The sequence below is a fragment of the Aegilops tauschii genome, chromosome 6, assembly GCF_002575655.3.
Source record: "Aegilops tauschii subsp. strangulata cultivar AL8/78 chromosome 6, Aet v6.0, whole genome shotgun sequence".
In the NCBI taxonomy this organism is placed as follows: Eukaryota; Viridiplantae; Streptophyta; class Magnoliopsida; order Poales; family Poaceae; genus Aegilops; species Aegilops tauschii.
This window is the reverse complement of record NC_053040.3, coordinates 149,749,010-149,770,220: the sequence shown is the minus strand read 5'-3', so window position 1 is coordinate 149,770,220 and position 21,211 is coordinate 149,749,010. Positions and strand designations below refer to the sequence as shown.

The 21,211-nt window shown below is 43.7% G+C and overlaps 1 protein-coding gene across 5 annotated transcripts; it reads right to left on the bottom strand.

Moving 5' to 3' along the window:
* Positions 1–381: 381 nt before the first annotated feature.
* On the bottom strand, positions 382–10,076 carry LOC109735188 (uncharacterized). 5 transcript variants are annotated; one of them, XR_005759768.3, is made up of 24 exons: positions 9,332–10,076; positions 9,054–9,156; positions 8,866–8,950; positions 8,700–8,780; positions 8,480–8,614; positions 8,249–8,370; positions 7,880–8,044; positions 7,692–7,797; positions 6,706–6,811; positions 6,502–6,615; positions 6,246–6,418; positions 6,044–6,161; positions 4,938–5,162; positions 3,750–3,940; positions 3,497–3,664; positions 3,255–3,360; positions 3,033–3,161; positions 2,795–2,953; positions 2,512–2,715; positions 2,212–2,406; positions 2,063–2,134; positions 849–1,033; positions 661–746; positions 382–558 (listed from the first exon to the last, which is right to left on the bottom strand). XR_005759768.3 is itself a non-coding variant. In XM_020294396.4 (22 exons), exons 1-22 carry the CDS (start codon positions 9,914–9,916, stop codon positions 920–922), a joined length of 3,456 nt encoding a protein of 1,151 aa, XP_020149985.1. In that variant the 5' UTR covers positions 9,917–10,076; the 3' UTR covers positions 382–919. The 5 variants fall into 5 exon arrangements, 2 of the variants coding, with proteins under 2 accessions (XP_020149985.1, XP_020149986.1); XR_002226066.4 differs by having other exon boundaries at positions 661–1,033; XR_002226065.4 differs by having other exon boundaries at positions 382–746.
* Between the last annotated feature and the right edge of the window lie 11,135 nt (positions 10,077–21,211).

Below are 21,211 nucleotides of genomic sequence, written 5' to 3'. Positions count from 1 at the left end.
AACGAAGTGGGACGAAACCAAAAATATTACCTCCCTTTAATAGTAGGTATAGAAATTCACCGGAGGTTTGTGGTTCACTTAACAAAGAGATCTGCCTAGGGATAGTTTATTCGATTTAACAACTAGAAAACGACCACCCCGAAGACAAATCCTGTGACAGCCAAATTTCTGATTTCATTGGCTGACATCTAACATGTAATCACATAACTGAACTCTCCAGAGAAGTTCAGCTGCCAGATATACTCTCTCTTTTTTCAAGAAATTCCAAATATACTCTTTCTTTGGAAAGCAAATCTTGCTTGCCACTATGAAACAATTACCAGCCCACTATGAACATTAAGAATGGAGCCATCTCTACCTGTATACATATATTCTGCACACTAAAACAAAGCAAAGCCAATCTTTCACCTCGGACATATTTCAGATATTCTCAGCAGAGATCCATCTGAATGTTACACAGTTCTTCTCCCACGCCGTCAATCACCGATTACACATATACTCTTTGGAAAGCAAATCTTGCTTGCCACTAATCAATTACACAACTTCCCTCTTCACTTTCTGAAACAATTACCAACCCACTATGAACAGAAAAGAATGGAGCCATCTCTACCTGTATACATATATTCTGCACACTAAAATAAAGCAAAACCGAACTTTCACCTCGGACATATTTCACATCTTCTCAGCAGAGATCCATCTGAATGTTACATGGTTCTTCTCCCACGCACAACTTCCCTCTTCACTTTCTGAAACAATTACCAACCCACTATGAACAGAAAAGAATGGAGCCATCTCTACCTGTATACATATATTCTGCACACTAAAATAAAGCAAAACCGAACTTTCACCTCGGACATATTTCACATCTTCTCAGCAGAGATCCATCTGAATGTTACATGGTTCTTCTCCCACGCCGCCCTCAACAGAGGATAGAGCGAGCGTCAATCACCGATTGCGGTGGATCCAGGTCCTTATCCTGGAGAGCGTTGCCCAGCAGCTTTTGCATCTCTGATGCGAAGACGTCATCCAGGATCTGCACAGGGTATCTCGTCAGGATTAATAGATTTATAAACTACACCATATTACTAGCTCCGTCATCCTAAGGATCTACTTGCTTATTGTTGTCGAGATGTTGCACTGTGATCTGTAGTTTCATATGGAACTTGGTCGTTCCTTGATAATGCATGGAACCACCCACTGGAAATGTAGTCCAGGGTTCTCTATGAAGTGACACGAACTTTATAAGCACAATAATACTCCCTCCGTCTAGGTGTGTAAGTCATCTTACGAAAATCAAATAATCCCAAAGCATTTAGGCACGGTGCATTAACTTTTACCTCGTTTCTTGTTTCTTGACATATCAACCAATAAGAGAGGTGGGTGTGCATGCTTTTAATGACTCGAGACTACCAAACACGACATGCAGTGGTTAGTTCATTGCATGCAATGCTATTAATTAGCAAATAAACATTAAGTTCTCTCGTTTTCCCCTCCTCCTTGGTCACGGTGCACAACCTAAGATGACTTATTCACCTAGACGGAGGGAGTAGTAACTTCTTTTTTTGTGAGGAGCACCATAATTATACCCAACATATTATCTTATATCTCGATGCGTGCTACTGTGTTGTCATCCATTATTATTTTCCAATATCAGTTTTCATTACATAGAGCTGCTTCCCTAATACTCCCTCCGTCCCATAATTATGTGAGTATATTGGATGTATAACGTCTTATATTTATGGGACGGAGGGAATATAAGATAAACACTGCAGGTAGACCAAGTTTATCTCGGTGTACTATTGCCCGTGCTATTATTCCATATTACTATTTTCTAGTAACAGTTTTAATTTCTTAGAGCTGCTTCCCTAATAATATAACATAAATGTTGATGAGTGTGAGCTTACATAAATATAAGAGCTGCGTCCTAATAACAGTTTACTTAGAGCTGCTTCCCTAACATAAGATAAAACACTGTAGGACATCTAACTTACTATTTCCAATAACAGCTTTCATTTCTTAGAGCTGATTTCCAGATGAATATTGATGATGAGTGTGGGCTTACCCCTAATGCGTAATCGGATCCACGGTACCAAATCCTGTTCTCCTTTCTGCTCTCGAGAAACCTCAACACAATCTGCCAAAATGAAGTTAATAAAGTAAGCATAAATTGTCATGGCAGCATTTGGACAAGTTTTTTCTCCTTGTATTTACCTGGCCCAACCTATCCCAGAAACCTCGGCAAATAGCGACAAATATTCTGCAGGAAAAGACCCCGTGGAGGTTGTGTATGGAATCAGAGAGTTGCGCACGGAGAGCCTGCATCCTTTCACGCATTTCACTTTCACCTTCAGTCTCTTTTGTTTCTTCAAGAATTCGTTTTAGCCTTGTAGTCCGATTAGCTTGTGTCTGAAATCAACAATCAAAATTATGACCTCTATATATGTAATATGTCTTATCTAAATCTGATGAAGAACTGTATTATCATTAAGAATGTGTCAGAATAATCCTTACTTCACTAACAATCTTCTCCACTATTGCCTGCAGGTATTTCTTGTACTTCTTTCTCAACATGACTGTGATGGAGTTCATTTGCTCTCCAAAAAGTGTGGTCCCGTTTGCTATGGTTAGATATGATGCCCATGATTTGAGAATATCCTCAACCCGGCAGTGTAACACATCTAGCATTCTTTTAACTGTATTCATGAATGTTCCTAACTGTGATGAAGAACAATCAGCTGGTCATTAGTGAACGACCCACTGAACAAACCACATGGTATGATGCAAGCTTATATACCTGATTTGGCACAACATATGGAGCTACCGATTGTCTTCTTGTCAGTCTTTGAACATGCTTCTCAAGAATTTTTGGTATGCCGTCTCTCAGAGGCATTAGAGTCTCCATGTATTGCTTCTCCAGTGCCTTCATAACTTCTCTTTCGACATCAGCAATAGCCTAAATAAGAGAAAAGGAATATCAGTCGAGTGCATTACATGAAAAATGTGGGAAACTGATTCAAGGTGGTGGCACATACACTCTCCAAACTCATTAGATATTGAGGCCATCTGTTGATAACTACTCCATACTCATTTATGCTTTCTCTTATTTGCTCATATATTTGCTCGACAAATGGTGAAGTTGTAGATGCTGCAGGATAGGATAACTGCAAAAGGGCAAGGTGGTTTATGCAAGGAAGTCCAACTGCCAAGGTCAGACAAGCAACCTGTTTTTATCTACGATATGTGTTTATGGTTACCTTCTCAGCTTTGCAATAATCAAGCAAGTGCAACCGGGTATCTTCAATCCACACCATAATGTAATCATGAAACAACTCCCTTGAAAGTACACCCCCATGAACAGGTCTACAATTGTATAAATGAAACAAAACGAATCAGCTGAAAAGAATCTGCGGTTTGGGCATTTGGAGACACACATATCAATTGGAGAATACAGTAAAAGTATATCAACTGTATGATCTATTAGTTGTTTGTATCTTACCTGACTTGCCAGGAGTCAAGATCCCTCTCAAAATTAGCAGTCGCGATGAGCAGTTCAGCAACATGTTGTAAGGGTCTTGATGGGGGACTTGCAGAGAGAAAACCCTTCAACCGTTTGCATAGTTCCGTACTATAGAGAGATGCTGCTATGTTTGGAAGATCTATCGAACTAAAGGGGAAAAATGTGAGGGGAGTTCTGAGTAGTATCTAAGCAAACAAAAATACTTTTACTAGAGCAAGCATATATTTGCAACCTTGGGAGTATATTCTGATCGTGAATCTTGATGTCTGCTTGAATCTCAAGACTTATGTTAATGCATAATGTCTTCATTTTGAGATAGGCAGCAGAAATAGTCATGTCGTCTGTAAGAAGATTGTCATTATTGCTTGACATGAACTCGTCTGTCTCAATCATATGCCTCCTGCACCTCTTTGCTGCAGCAGCCTGCAAAAAGGGAGATTTATTTGTTCACCTATGGTTATATAAATAATCAACAAAAGGCGTATACTATCATACGTATAGACCCTTTATTTATGCTAGTTTAAGTGCAAGTTGCATCATAGGTGAAACTTTAATCCATCTATGGTACTCCCCCTGTCCACAAATGTAAGATGTTTTGGCAGTTTAATTTAAACTGCCAAAAACGTCTTACATTTGTGGACAGCGGGAGTAAGCTGCACCATATGCGAATCAATGAAGCATGTTTTCCAATTCATTCCTAATCCACTTGTCTCCAAACTTGGACATTCCTAATTCACTTGTCTCCAAACTTGGACTATTAAATATGCAAGTCTCCAAACTGGACTATTAAATATTATGAAATCTTTAGCTAATGTTGGAAATAATCATAATGATAAACTGGACTATTAAATATTATGAGAATCAATGAAGCATGTTTTCCAATTCATTCCTAATCCACTTGTCTCCAAACTTGGACATTCCTAATTCACTTGTCCCCAAACTTGGACTATTAAATATGCAAGTCTCCAAACTGGACTATTAAATATTATGAAATCTTTAGCTAATGTTGGAAATAATCATAATGATAAACTGGACTATTAAATATTATGCGAATCAATGAAGCATGTTTTCCAATTCATTCCTAATCCACTTGTCTCAAACTTGGACATTCCTAATTCACTTGTCTCCAAACTTGGACTATTAAATATGCAAGTCTCCAAACTGGACTATTAAATGTTATGAAATCTTTAGCTAATGTTGGAAATAATCATAATGATAAACTCATTAGCCTGTACTGTGTTTGAACAATCAAGCATAGAATAAGTACTAACTATCACATATATTTGAGCTATAAAATTGGAAATATAAATGCCTTGATCATCCCTTATATAAGTTAGACATGTGCGACTCGTCGCTCTGAGAAAAAAATGGCATCTGAATGAAAAATACTTCGTCAGAGTATGCATTCCGGATGTCTGACCTGCAGATAGCTCCTGAGTATGCTCTGTGCTTCATTAGAGAGTATATCATGCAGTACACTGAATATCTGAACTGCAGGTGCCAAAGCTGGTGCAGCACAATCTGATATCGGGCCAAATAGCTCCGATAAGCCCGTAATAGAATGCTCATCCAGTGATTTATAATTTTCGAACACAATCGCAAGAAGAACATTGATCCTATCTTCACAGTCAAGCAGTATACTTCTCTGCACACACATACAAAATAATCATGGCTCCGTAAAATGTTATCCAATTTCTGCCATAATTCTGTTTTTTTTAGAGAGTTTTTTAGAGAGGAGGTGCTTGCCCAGCCTTAAGAATTGAGTCCCTTAATAATTCTGTTTATACTTGGCATAAGTGATGAAAAGAGAGGATCACTGGGTGGCTGTACCTTTGGCACACATGCCTATTTTAGTACATGCTGTGTTCACTTGGACATTTTGGACTTCTTACATCTATGTGAATTATTGGCCTATGTATTCATGTCATCTGGCAGTATTTGCATGGAACCTTTTTAATGTAAAGACCTCTTGTCTCGTGAAAGCTAACGACCACCTTCCTCTTAAGAAAAAACTGGGGGTGCTAGTAGTCTAGAATTTAGTACACATTGTGTTCGCTAGGACATCTTAAAAGTATTGGCCTATGTATTCTTGTCGTCTGGCAGTATTTGCATGGAGCCTTTTTCATGTACAAAACCAGGGTATGTCTAGTGGAAGCTAATGACCACCTTTCCACTTAAAGAAAAACCAGGGGTGTTAGTACACAAATTAGTACACATTGTGTTCCCTAGGGACATGTTAAACTTCTATGAATTATTGGCCATGTGTTCATGTTGTAACATGACCTTTTTAGGGCCTCTCCCAGTGCTCCAAGGTGCAAATAGGCCAAAATGCATGGTGACATCCTAGTTAATGACGAGAGAGATTGCTGGAAACAATCTGTGGTGGAGTCATACAAATGCTCGAATGGTCCACGAAAGAGCTTAAGATACAACACTTTAAGATACTACGCAATGTGGAAATTGTATGTAAACACCCATGATGCAACAAGAGACAACCCACTGGAAGTAGCCTAATGTAAAGATTACCTCTTGTCTTGTTAAAGTTCTGTCGTCCCGTGCTTTTATGACAGGGAGAAGCAGCTCATATGTAAGTTCCAAGCAATCCTTTGTTGGCGTTGCCACATTCATAATGTAACAAAGGTACCTGTAAAATGTCATAGATACCAATATCACGTTTTGCTATATTTACTAGCCATCATTGAACGTACACAACCAAATAATATATCACCTCAATTTTCTATATGCGTCTGATAACCCATAGTAATCAGAAAATTCATCCAACAGCCATTTCCACGAACCACTGATGTGCAACATTTTGCTGTTGAAATTTTGAGCTCTCATTGCTGCTTCCAGAACCATGTCATATATAATTGTATCGACAGCCAGACCACCTTGCAGCATCTATTTTTACAATGCCATCTAAGATTAAGATAGATATTTAATGTTTGCACACTTATAATAAGTAGGAGAATAAAAGAGCAGACCTTTGCAGATCCATAATTGTCCGCAGGCATGGACAAGTTCAGACAAAGTTGAATTTTGCCCACACATTCTTGATCCTCAAGGTATAGAGGCCACCATCTGGTGAATTCCTCCTGCTGTTTCCAAATTTGTACAATTGAGAAATGGATTTTAGTACAGTCATGAATCAACTGAACAATGAAGGTGTGAGCACTGAGAATACATACGTGGGCATCACTGAATGATGAAACTTGAATTTCTGCACGGCCTATGACAACTCTATTGTTATCTTGTACTTCAACAAGAATAACGTCTCCCTGGCCCTCTAGATAACTGAAGCATAAGTATTAACTGTTAGTAGATGGTTCAAGAACATTGTCTGAGCAAATATTCCATTGGTAGAACGAATATGAAGTGTATAACACAATCATAGCTATTTTCTCCGTTCCCAATTATTTGAAGTTTTAGTTTTGTTCTAAGTCAAACTTCTTTATGTTTGACAACTCTATAGAAAAATATGCTAATATTTACAACATCAAATATGCTAAGTATATCTGTTATTTACAACATCAATCATAGCTAAGTCAAACCTCTAGATAATTAACTGAAGCATAAGTATTAACTGTTAGTAGATGGTTCAAGAACATTATCTGAGCAAATATTTTAATTCCATTGGTAGAATGAATATGTAAGTGTATAACACAATCATAGCTATTTTCTCTGTTCCCAATTATTTGAAGTTCTAGTTTTGTTCCCAAGTCAAACTTCTTTATGTTTAACAACTCTATAGAAAAATATGCTAATATTGACAACATCAAATATGCTAAGTATATCTGTTATTATATGGTTCAAGAACATTATCTGAGCAAATCTTTTGATTGCATTGATAGAACGAATATGCAAGTGTATAACATAATCATAGCTATTTTTCCCAATTATTTGTAGTTCTAGTATTGTTCTAAGTTAAACTTCTCTATGTTTGACCAACTCTATAGAAAAATATGTCAATATCTACAACATCAAATATATATATAGAACATCAAATATATATAGTATGGAAATATATGTTATGATGAATCCAATGAAACTAATTTGGTGTTGTAGATGTTAATATATTTTCCTATAGACGTGATCAAACTTAAAGAAGTTTGACTTAGGACAAAGCTAGAAGTTCAGATAATTTGGAATAGAGGGAGAGTAGGATAGAACTTACAAGAGTTGAGATTCACCAGTCCCCGGCTTCAAATATTGCAGAGAAATGGAATCTCTTTGTTGACCTTTGAGGGAGCTTTTTAATTCTAGTGTGCATGTAAACATTTCTGCAGGTATGATATTGTGTTACTAAATACAGAAATGAACTCTGTCAGGTATAAGCCATAAAAACATTTGCACCCTCTTAACCTTCTGGCAAAGATGTAGATGATGTGGATGTCAGCATAGTGACCTGGCTCTTCAGAATTTTAGAAATCTGTCTGACATACTCGCTACCAGCTTGCATGTAGAGATTTCTAAAGGATGATGTCACGCGAAGCTTTGGTCTTTGCGGTACAACACGTATCTTTCTTACTGTTAGCAAACAATAAGAATATGAGAACAAACCATTATTTTTTCTGAAAGCACACGCAAAGTAACCTGTACACTTGCATTCTGCAATGCGTTGATTGTTAACTTCTCATTCCAAAAAGAGTTTGCTCAATGATATTATTTCCAGTTTAAGAAAAACTGAAGTTGAAATCTATATAGATGATGTTCTGTGGTTCTGAGTCATACCTTCGATCTCAATCCGTTTAACAAGTTTCCTTGTCTTCATGCTACAACTTTCATCCTTATCATAGGTATGTTTTCCATCATCTTGATTCTTATGCTTTGGATGAAGCAAAAATTTCTGTATTCTATTCATCATAAAGAGTTCATAAGCTGTGAGCCCAAAGGCAAATTAAGGTCAAATGACATAAAGCTAGATTACCCATAACATTAATTCGTGCATGAGTTGTTGCATACCCAAAGGCGCTTCTAAGTACCATGCACTCATCGCGGAGGAATTCTGGAGCCTCCATGCAATTTTTTGCCCATGCATTCAGACAAAGCCGAAAGCATGCATCATATGCAACAAATGATTGCCATGCATTTTGGACACTGTCAAGTAAAAAAGTGGTCAATAAGAACAAAAAACAGATGAAACGTCTACAAATGGGTACCAAGTAAATAAATAATAACGCACTTGGTTGTGAAGCTGGGTATCTGAGCTAATAAATTGTTCTCGATGTACGGCATCTGAACACCATCAGCCTGAGCAGTTGATCTGAATTGCATTTTTTTGGTTAGGCGGGAAAAAAAGCAATCATGTGCCTGAACTACTCCAAAATGTAAATTATGATCTACTGTACCTCGTAGGAAGCTCATGAACATCTTGAGCCAGTATATCCGCCACTGAGGAGATCTCAGTCTTCTCAAAGCCTCCGCTCTCGTCAGCTATTTGCACATCAAGTAATGGTCTAATTATCTTTTCCAGGCAAACGGAAATACAAACAAACTATGTTTGCAAATTGCAATAAGTAGTGATCGTTGCTCTCACCAATTGCATCGAGAATGCCATCCACCTCCCCAACTCGTGCAGCAATTGGGGGAGCACTCGGTGGCCCGAAATCCTGGAATTTCTGCACATCAGCGTAGCGCTCCTGGATAAAAATAATAATTAGAGTTGCTTCCTACTTTTGCCAGCACAATTGTGCACCCATGCAAACTCTAATTAGGAAGCATAAACAAGCATGGACGGAACTGTTAACCAACAGGATTCAGTAATCGCTAATTGTACAGTGGAAAATATCAAGCAAGCTGGAGCAGCATCCTTACATGCGAGGTGCGGTCCACCTGATCCTGACCACGGGAGCTTTTCCCGGCAAACGCGGCCGCGGCCGCGGCTCGCACCTCGACCCGAAGGTTCTCCTTGGACTGGCCCCGGGCAAGCCCGCCGCCCCTCCGGCTGAACTGCGACGTGACCTCGTCCTCGACGCCATTACCGTACAGGTCCCTCGCCCTCCGGAACAGGCTGGAGTCGCTGGAGCACACCCCGTCCTCCTCGGCCGTGTGGTCAGAGAAGTAGCCGTAGCCGCAGTCCTCGGTCAGCCCCCAGGACGCGACGCTCTCCTCCCCCTCCTCCTCCTCCTCGGAGTCCGCGGCGAGGAGCACGGAGTGGCGGCCGAGGAGCCCCGAGTGGCGCGTGGCGGTTCGCACCGGCGGCGGCAGGCTCTTGGGGGAGAAGAGGCCGACGCACGCCCTGTTGTACAGCGCGGGGCTCCTCGGCGCCGCCGCGTCCGCCGAGATCTGGCCCAGAGGCAGCCGCTCCGCCAGCGGGGACCTCGCCGCGGCCGGGGGAGTGTCCGTGCCCTGCTTGATCCAGCTGATGGCCGACTCATCGAGGCCCTCCGTGAACATCATCGCGGCCAAGGAGCGAGGATTTGGGGATCGATGTCGCCGCGGATTGGGGAATTTGCCGACTGGAAAAATTGGCTTGGGTTTGGGGATTTGGGAGGATTGCAGGGAGGGGAGGAGGGGCGTGTGATATGGTAGTAGTAGAGGAAGAATCCTAGGTGGGGACGATGATGGGCGAGATAGTGGGGAAAGTGGGGTGTTGTAACGGCTAGTTCCTCGGGCGCGGCCTTGAATGGATCCGCGATGAGCTGGCACACGGCCTTCCGGGCTACGATCTGAAGAGGGCCCATGCGTCTGTTCAGGTTGGACTTTGGGTGAGCCCTGGCCCGCCTGCCAGCAAGATAATAATAGGATATTCTTTTCTTTTGGGCCTAGAGGGCTTATCTTTTTTTTTTGTTTCTTGATTTAAAAGCCTCATCTCCATCTCATTTTGAGATTTCAGAGACGCATTAAATCTTTGCACGCAAGAATTAAAAACGAACCCACGAGTGCATGTAATATTCCTACTCATCTAGTGGCCAAGCATGCATGCACTATAATTAATCCAAATTAATGCATCAGTTTAATTTGGGTAGATTTGTAAAGTACATGATACATTCCTCCACTCACCACCTGCGTTAGTTGATGAGATTTCAGATTTCAGCCCTGTAAACCGAAAAGGAGGAAGTAGAGTAACTCATTTTGTGGATGGTCTATTGCCTAAAATTGTGATTTGCTGCATTTAATTGCAAAGCTCCTTAGTAATATAGTTGTAAAAAATAGAAAGTCAATGACTAGCCCACTTTAACCAAACAAAACCTAATTAGCATGTCACCTTCATTCCTGCTCTATTGACCTAAGTGGGAACACCATCTTCTACCCTCACAAGACCGAGTAGTATATATTTTAGAGATACTATTTTTCATGTAACATAAGATCATCCAAAAGCGGTTTGCGAAAAAGTTTGTTTCCTACGTTCTTTCTTTTCGCCTACTCCAAGGCTACGACCAAAACACTAGCCGTCTTCCCTTCTCGTCGCTGCCTGTGCGTGCCGCGTGGGCAAAGTCCGTGCGACGCTAACGGTAGCGGGGAGGTCCTGATCGTGGCTGGCCTGCTTGTGGAGGAGTTGGAGGGCTGTCGCGGGATGGCGAAGGAGATGTATGCTCGAGTATTAGTTTTTTGTTAGGCGGTGAACGACGGCGACGTTGATGATCCAGAGCAGCAATATTTAAGGTGGCCCCCTTGGCTAGAGAAGGAGTTGGTGCATCGTCCTGACCGCGGCGAGCTCGGCATCAGACCCGTGCTTGTCAACAACGACATGGGTGTCGTGGAATTGTCACGACAGATGTCCTAGCGAAAGGACTTAGTCGTGGAGCCATCGCACTAGGTTAGCTTAAAGGGGTTAAACGGGACAAAGGACACAGGAGTTTATACTAGTTCGGCCCCTTGCAGTGAAGGTAAAGGCCTAATCCAGTTTGAGGTGGTATTGCTTATGCCTCGATTACCAGCTGGGAGCGTATACGCTTGACCTAGCTTTCGATCTGTTATTTTTTCTCTCCCTAAACCGCCGCCGGGTCGTCCCTTTATATACACAGGTTGACGCCCTGTGGCTTACAGAGTCCCGGCCGGCTCATAAATGTGTCCGGCCTGGTGACTAATTACACTTGCCTTATGATACAAGTCATGCACATATGGCAGTTTACACCTGCGGGCCTTAAGCCGCCTTTGGGCCTTGGGCTCTTCATAAGTCATCCTCATAAACCGCCATCTTCAATTCCTTCATGGGCTTCGTGACAATGAACCGCCATTGGTATAACTCGGCCCCTCCTGGGCGGGTCATACCTAATAGTTATATCCCCAACATTAGGCCCCAGGTTGATTTGAACTTGTTCATGTCAATCTTGAACACTTAAGAGAAATCCTTCTTCACCTGTTTTCACAAGATATTGTAACCCTCCATGACGTCATCTCCTGGGACTACGGAAAACCGCCATGACGTCATCTGTCATTAATTTCGCACAATACCCAACATATCTTTAAAAGATCCTTATCTTTTAATAACCTCCCGAAAATTGAGGCGTCCGATTAGTTGGATAATCATTCTTTGGCCTCCTCATTTTTCGCGCCCACCTGTTACTCTTCTCCTTATAAATAGGGTCAGGCAGCCCTCTTTCCATTTCCCCCTCTTTCCTTCTCGTCTTCCACCTTTCTCCGCGACGCATCTGCATGTCTGAGCACTGCCGGCGCCGCAAAGCTCATCGTCGTCCTCGACCTCGGCCGCTGCATCGACCTGAACGGGACCAGAGAAAACTGTGGCGCCTCTCCATTGCTCAGCGGTTCCAGTAAGTACCTTATCTTCTCCACCATAGATCTTCATTAGGGTTTCTTCAGTTCTTATGAGTTCATCGTCGTTCTTCGTCATGCTTCTGTTTAATCCTTACTTCGATCCAAAACTGGCCTTTAGAATATGTAGATCCTGTTTCTATCCTTTGCCTTAATCACTGAACATACGCCTTAGATGCAGAAATCTTGCCAATGCGCTAGTTCTTCCACTGCCGCACTATTTTAGGCTTTAATTTATTTTCTTTTTTCACACGGCGCTAGATCAAAATCACCTGCTCCAGTCTGTAAAACCTGTTTATTCAACACTTAGCAGATTTCACTCTTGATAGATACCAATCTGGTCATGGCAGCTTATATCACTGGTTATTACTGGCCATATGTCATTAGGCCCCATTTAAGCCGCCACTCTGAATATATACTGTTGCATTTTGCTTCCGGCTTACTGAATCGACTTAAACCGGCAGAATTTTTCTTTCCTTTAGGCTTCTTTCTTCCCAATGCCGCCGAAGACAACCACCTCATGTAATTGGGTTCCCTCCATTGTCACTGAGAACACACTCAAAGACTTTGTCAAAATCGGCTTTTTACCAGCAAAAGATATCATGCATTGGCGCGCCCCCAAACCAAGTGAAGAAAGACCTCACCCAAAGGATGGTGAAGTCATCGTTTTTACTGATCACATGAACCGGGGCTTCTCACCGCCCGGATCAAAAAATTCCGAGACGTTCTGCACTTCTTTCAACTCCATCCTCAAGACATCGGACCCAATTCCATGTCAAACATTTGCAATTTCCAAGTTTTCTGCGAAGTATACCTTCAAGAGGAACCCAGTGTTGAACTCTTTAGGGAATATTTTTATTTGAACCGGCAAAACGAGTTCACGAACGGACCCATCTTGGAACTTGGTGGAATCTCAATTCAACGAAGAAGAGATGCCATCTTCCCCTATGCCTGCCTGCCAAGTCACCCAAAAGATTGGAACCAGACATGGTTTTACTGCAAAGACACCTCTCCGGCTGATGAAAATCCATTGCCGGGTTATCGTGTCCAGCGTCTTGACCCAAAGCATCGTCTTCCCGAAAAGCTTACCACTGCTGAGCGTGCAAAGCTTGCCCCCACCATTGCAAAGGTCAAGGCTCTGCTGGGAAATGGGTTAACGGGCATTGACTTGGTTCGGTGCTGGGTTTCTTGGAGAATCATACCCTTGAGCCACCGGCCCAGCTTAATGTGTACTTACACGGGTGGTATAAAGGATCCACTGCGCCAAAGTTCTATGCGTTTAACTGATGAGGCCATCAATGAAATGACAAAGACTCTTCTGAATGAATATCCGGAAGACTGCAGCAAAGTGGGTCTGAACCCTTTCTGCAAGCTTAACCCGCCACCGGATGTGAGTCTCTAAATCCCTTACTTTTACCTCATCATTTAAATGTTCTATTAACTCAACTTTGATGACTTTCACAGGCTGAATCAGATTTTTGGAAAAAGACATATGACCATGAAGCTGCCAAAAAGGCCAGGGCTGCCAAGAAAGCCGCCAAGAAAACTAAGAAGAAATCAAGTGCTTCTGAGTTGTTTGAACTAAATGACAGCTCTGAGTCGGAGGTAGCCCTTGACTCCCTTGGCTCCTTTTTCAATTACCTTATTGACACTGATTATTATCAGGATGACACGGGGGCCAGCCAAGCAGTTGAAGAAGAGGTAACTATTATTTCCTCTGGCTCAGCACCTTTGTCAAGACAGAAAATTCGACAAGTAACCCGGAAAGTAAGGTTTTCACACCCCCTCATTTGGATCCTCACTTTCTTTTGAAGCAACAGCAGCACGAGAACCGGCGACAGACTCAGACCAGCGGAGGTGAAGAATTATCCTCCGGCTTACCGAACACTCCAGTTTCGCGGAAACGCGGAAAAGAGGTCCTTCCGAACTTAAACTCTTTTTACCCACTGGCGGGTCTCATTCGCCAGCCACTTAATTCTTCCGATTCAAACTACTAGGAGGCTTCTCGCTCTTCCTCCGGCGACTCATCGCAAACCCAGTTGTCGGCTTTCAAGACTGCTCCTAGGTAATAACAAGTTCTTTTATTCTCTACCTCCTTATGTTCTTATACTTGTACTAACTTGTCATAACCCGTGCAGTGGACAAGCAAAACCTAGTAAGAAGGGGAAGGTGACCAAGCCGGCTGAAGATCCTAAAGTCCATGAACCGGAGCAACAAGTCCCAGCATCAGGCGCTTCTGAAAAACAACCAGAAGAACATGTCCTTGATGTCCCACCAGAGATTCCTGACCTCTCCGGCGACCAGACAAAACTCAATCCTTTGACTACTGAATCATCAAGCCCACTTAAACCGTCTGGGACACATGCCGACGATGTTATGATCACTGGCACCGGCTCTACAGAACCGGGAAATCCAACTGTCTTGGCCAAACACTCCGCTAAACAGGAGTTCACTGAAAAGCGGAAAGTGAGATTTGATGTCACCTACTATTCTCAATTGAGCAGTAGTGAAGTACTCTCTGGCTACCTCAACCAAGTACACACCAGCCGCGATCTTGAAATCGATATGGTGAAGCAGATGCATCAAAAATATGAGGTATGAATTCCTGCTTAAATAAGTTATGTATATCCTACCAGCCCCCAAGTCTACTGGGTATGATAAGATTGAATATGTTGTAGACTTTAGAATAACCATGAACATCTTTTGTAGAATCCTTCCAAGGCCGGCTTTCACATTTATAGTTGAACCGGATTTTAAACAATTAACCTTGCATCCGTAGTCCCCAAGGGCCGGTTTAATCAACATGAATGAGCCGGTCCTGTTCACCATTGTTCATAAAAGAGAGCTTACCTGTATAGCCCCCATGAACCGGCTGTGATAGTTTACGGCACAACCGGGCCATCATAAAGCAGTAAAGAGACGCCAGCGATATGCATTAGCCCCCAAGTGCCAAGTACTCTTGCTTGCAAAGTGCTTGGGGCTTATTCACATGAGCCGTTGTATGAAAAAAAATTCGGCAGGCATTAGCCCCAAAGTGCCAAGTGTTGTTGCTTGCAAAATGCTTGGGACTTATATTCCTTTAACCCGGATATGAATGTGTTTGCAACTCTGTGCTTGTACAGGACGCCACTGCTGAACTTCAATCACAATTAGGTGATGCCAAGACCCGGCTGGAGAATCAAGAGTCTGAGACCCGGAAAGTTGATTCAAAAGTCCAATTTAGCGTGGGTGAAACAAAAAAACTGAAGACCAGCTTTGAGGCTGAAAAAACACCTGGGCTGAAGAGAAAACTTCTTTGACACAACGAGCTGAAAAAGCGGAGGCGGCTCTTCAAGAGGTGACCACTGAGCTCACCGGTTTAAACACCGTGTATCCCAGATGGTTTCTGCTATCTTTGGTAGGTCGCCTTGCTAACATCAAAATTGAATCTCTTCCTTGATGGTATAAACCGCCTCTAACCAATCTATGACTATTACTCAGGTCCCAGGAGCAGCAATCTTAACCAAGATATGCTTGTGAAGCTCAAGGCTGTTTACACACTGGTTGAACAACTATATACTGGAGCTCAGCGTGCACTGGCCACAATTTCTCCGACTAATCAAGCACCTACTCTCTTGATTGACGTCTTGAAAAAACTTTATGTGTTGCCTGCTAGGATGGACGAGATGAAGTGGTCATCTGCAAGAGCCGGTGTTGTGACAGCTTTAAGCCAGGCCAAGGCATGGTTACCAGAGCTAGACTCGGCTGAGGTAGCTACTGTATATCCAAGCTTGAAAGAGGATGGCACTTCATTTGACCAAAAGGACTTCGCTGCCTGTGTGAAAGAAATACGTCCTCTGGCCAGTCTGGTTGCCAATGAAACGGATCTGTCAAAATACCACCCGGCCTACAACATGGAGAATCAGAAGATGCCCACGCCGGCTTATAAAGTGGCTCTAATCCCCCCAACCCGTAAGCATACTTTTGCCCCTGAAGTTGAACCGTCCGAGCTTATAGATGATGAAGCTGAGTTTCAAGCCTTATGTGGCATCGATTGGTCATCACCAAATTTCCAAACGGCGGAGGAGGACGAAGAACTGGAGAAGGATGATCCAGAAGCCTCAAGTCATCAAGGCCAAGAAGAGTGATCCGCCGGGCGGTTTACATATTTGATCCTTTGAAAACACTTGATCTTTATTGGCTCACCGAGTCATGTAATAGGCTAGTGAGACTTTGATCTGTCATGCCATCGTGCACGTTTTTGGTTTGCACAACACTGTTTGACCCGCCTTTTGAAGAGCTATCATTTTATGCTTACGATGACGGCGACTTATGCAGATGAGTTAGGCATTACCCTGCACACAAGTAAATCACAAATGCCCTGGCGGTTTGTCGCATGACAGGTCATAATACCCCATATAAAAGCACTGGTGACTAAAACAATGCATAACCAGAGTTGGTTCAGATATAATCAAAAATATCATACCTGTGGTATATGATTAAACTGCCGGCTTACCATACCAAAGCAGTTAGGGTGATAACCCAAAACTTAGAAGACAATACTTCCAAGTGAAGGAAATATGCCCTAGAGGCAATAATAAAGTTATTATTTATTTCCTTATATCATGATAAATGTTTATTATTCATGCTAGAATTGTATTAACCGGAAACATAATACATGTGTGAATACATAGACAAACAGTGTCACTAGTATGCCTCTACTTGACTAGCTCGTTGATCAAAGATGGTTATGTTTCCTAGCCATAGACATGAGTTGTCATTTGATTAACGGGATCACATCATTAGGAGAATGATGTGATTGACTTGTCCCATTCCGTTAGCTTAGCACTCGATCGTTTAGTATGTTGCTATTGCGTTCTTCATGACTTATACATGTTCCTATGACTATGAGATTATGCAACTCCCGTTTACCGGAGGAACACTTTGTGTGCTACCAAACGTCACAACGTAACTGGGTGATTATAAAGGTGCTCTACAGGTGTCTCCAAAGGTACTTGTTGGGTTGGCGTATTTCGAGATTAGGATTTGTCACTCCGATTGTCGGAGAGGTATCTCTGGGCCCACTCAGTAATACACATCACTATAAGCCTTGCAAGCATTGTGACTAATGAGTTAGTTGCGGGATGATGTATTACGGAACGAGTAAAGAGACTTGCCGGTAACGAGATTGAACTAGGTATCGAGATACCGACGATCGAATCTCGGGCAAGTAACATACCGATGACAAAGGGAACAACGTATGTTGTTATGCGGTCTGACCGATAAAGATCTTCCTAGAATATGTGGGAACCAATATGAGCATCCAGGTTCCGCTATTGGTTATTGACCGGAGAGGTGTCTCGGTCATGTCTACATAGTTCTCGAACCCGTAGGGTCCGCACGCTTAACGTTACGATGACAGTTATATTATGAGTTTATATGTTTTGATGTACCGAAGGTTGTTCGGAGTCCCGGATGTGATCACGGACATGACGAGGAGTCTCGAAATGGTCGAGACATAAAGATTGATATATTGGAAGCCTATGTTTGGACATCGGAAGTGTGCCGGCTAAAATCGGGATTTTTCCGGAGTACCGGGAGGTTACCGGATCCCCCCGGTAACTTAATGGGCCTTATTGGGCCTAGGTGGAAGAGAGGAGAGGAGGCCAGGGCAGGGCCGCGCGCCCCTCCCCCCCAGTCCGAATAGGACAAGGAGAGGGGGGCGGCGCCCCCCTTCCTTCCTCCCCTCCACCTTTTCCCCTTCCTCTCCTAGTCCAACATGGAAAGGGGGGGAGTCCTACTCCCGGTAGGAGTAGGACTCCTCCTGGCGCGCCTCTCCTCCCTTAGCCGGCGGCCTCCCCCTTGCTCCTTTATATACGGGGGCAGGGGGGCACCTCTCGACACACAATTGATCAACGATCTTTTAGCCGTGTGCGGTGCCCCCCTCCACCATATTACACCTCGATAATATCGTAGCGATGCTTAGGCGAAGCCCAGCGTCGGTAGAACATCATCATCATCACCACGCCATCGTGCTGACGAAACTCTCCCTCAACACTCGGCTGGATCGGAGTTCGAGGGACGTTATCGAGCTGAACGTGTGCTGAACTCGGAGGTGCCGTGCGTTTGGTACTTGATCGGTCGGATCGTGAAGGCGTACGACTACATCAACCGCGTTGTGTTAAACGCATCCGCTATCGGTCTACGAGGGTACGTGGACAACACTCTCCCCTCTCGTTGCTATGCATCACCATGATCTTGCGTGTGCGTAGAATTTTTTTTGAAATTACTACGTTCCCCAACAGTGGCATCCGAGCCTGGTTTTATGCGTTGATGTTATATGCACGAGTAGAACACAAGTGAGTTGTGGGCGATATAAGTCATACTGCTTACCAGCATGTCATACTTTGGTTCGGCGGTGTTGTGAGATGAAGCGGCCCGGACCGACATTACGCGTACGCTTACGCGAGACTGGTTTCACCGTTGCGAGCACTCGTTGCTTAAAGGTGACTGGCGGGTGTCTGTCTCTCTCACTTTAGTTGAACCGAGTGTGGCTACGGCCGGTCCTTGCGAAGGTTAAAACAGCACCAACTTGACAAACTATCGTTGTGGTTTTGATACGTATGTAAGAACGGTTCTTGATAAGCCCGTAGCAGCCACGTAAAACTTGCAACAACAAAGTAGAGGACGTCTAACTTGTTTTTGCAGGGCATGTTGTGATGTGATATGGTCAAGACATGATGCTATATTTTATTGTATGAGACGATCATGTTTTGTAACCGAGTAATCGGCAACTGGCAGGAGCCATATGGTTGTCGCTTTATTGTATGAAATGCAATCGCCATGTAACTGTTTTACTTTATCACTAAGCGGTAGCGATAGTCGTAAAAGCAATAGTTGGCGAGACGACAACGATGCTACGATGGAGATCAAGGTGTCGCGCCGGTGACGATGGTGATCATGACGGTGCTTCGGAGATGGAGATCACAAGCACAAGATGATGATGGCCATATCATATCACTTATATTGATTGCATGTGATGTTTATCTTTTATGCATCTTATCTTGCTTTGATTGACGGTAGCATTATAAGATGATCTCTCACTAAAATTTCAAGATAAAAGTGTTCTCCCTGAGTATGCACCGTTGCGAAAGTTCTTTGTGCTGAGACACCACGTGATGATCGGGTGTGATAGGCTCTACGTTCAAATACAACGGGTGCAAAACAGTTGCACACGCGGAATACTCAGGTTAAACTTGACGAGCCTAGCATATGCAGATATGGCCTCGGAACACGGAGACCGAAAGGTCGAGCGTGAATCATATAGTAGATATGATCAACATAGTGATGTTCACCATTGAAACTACTCCATCTCACGTGATGATCGGACATGGTTTAGTTGATATGGATCACGTGATCACTTAGAGGATTAGAGGGATGTCCATCTAAGTGGGAGTTCTTAAGTAATATGATTAATTGAACTTGAATTTATCATGAACTTAGTACCTGATAGTGTTGGAAATATGCCCTAGAGGCAATAATAAATGGTTATTATTATATTTCTTTGTTCATGATAATTGTCTATTGTTCAAGCTATAATTGTGTTATCCAGAAATCGTAATACATGTGTGAATACATAGACCACAACGTGTCCCTAGTAAGCCTCTAGTTGACTAGCTCGTTGATCAACAGATAGTCATGGTTTCCTGACTATGGACATTGGATGTCATTGATAACGGGATCACATCATTAGGAGAATGAAGTGATGGACAAGACCCAATCCTAAGCATAGCACAAAAGATCGTGTAGTTCGTTTGCTAGAGCTTTTCCAATGTCAAGTATCATTTCCTTAGACCATTAGATCGTGCAACTCCCGGATACCGTAGGAGTGCTTTGGGTGTGCCAAACGTCACAACGTAACTGGGTGACTATAAAGGTACACTACGGGTATCTCCGAAAGTGTCTGTTGAGTTGGCACGGATCGAGACTGGGATTTGTCACTCCGTATGACGGAGAGGTATCTCTGGGCCCACTCGGTAATGCATCATCATAATGAGCTCAATGTGACTAAGGAGTTAGCCACGGGATCATGCATTACGGTGCGAGTAAAGTGACTTGCCGGTAACGAGATTGAACAAGGTATTGGGATACCGACGATCGAGTCTCGGGCAAGTAACGTACCGATTGACAAAGGGAATTGTATACGGGATTGATTGAATCCTCGACATCGTGGTTCATCCGATGAGATCATCGTGGAACATGTGGGAGCCAACATGGGTATCCAGATCCCACTGTTGGTTATTGACCGGAGAGGCATCTCGGTCATGTCTGCGTGTCTCCCGAACCCGTAGGGTCTACACACTTAAGGTTCGGTGACGCTAGGGTTGTAGAGATATTAGTATGCGGATACCCAAAAGTTGTTCGGAGTCCCGGATGAGATCCCAGACGTGACGAGGAGTTCCGGAATGGTCCGGATGTGAAGAATTATATATAGGAAGTCCAGTTTCGGCCACCGGGAAAGTTTCGAGGGTTATCGGTATTGTACCGGGACCACCGGAAGGGTCCCGGGGGTCCACCTATCCCGGAGGGCCCCATGGGCTGAAGTGGGAAGGGAACCAGCCCTTAGTGGGCTGGGGCGCCCCCCATGGGCCTCCCCCTGCGCCTAGGGTTGGAAACCCTGGGGGTGGGGGGCGCCCCACTTGACTTGGGGGGGAAGTTTCCCCCCCTGGCCGCCGCCCCCCTTTTAGATGGGTTCCAGGGCCGGTGCCCCCCCTCCAGGGGGCCTATATATAGTGGGGGGAGGGTGGGCAGCAGGACCACAGCCCCTGGCGCCTCCCTCTCCCCCCTGCAACACCTCTCCGTCCCGCTTGTGCTTGGCGAAGCCCTGCCGGGATCCCGCTACTTCCACCACCACGCCGTCGTGCTGCTGGATCTCCATCAACCTCTCCTTCCCCCTTGCTGGATCAAGAAGGAGGAGACGTCGCTGCTCCATACGTGTGT

What these genes read in the sequence shown, in the direction of transcription:
- LOC109735188 (XM_020294396.4), bottom strand. Translation starts at nt 9,916, where the DNA reads ATGATGTTCACGGAGGGCCTCGATGAGTCGGCCATCAGCTGGATCAAG. An exon ending in GTTCATGAGCTTCCTACGAG is followed by an intron (nt 8,781 to 8,865) that starts GTACAGTAGATC and finishes AATGCAATTCAG; the next exon opens with ATCAACTGCTCAGGCTGATG. An exon ending in GATCAGAATATACTCCCAAG is followed by an intron (nt 3,665 to 3,749) that starts GTTGCAAATATA and finishes TTTCCCCTTTAG; the next exon opens with TTCGATAGATCTTCCAAACA.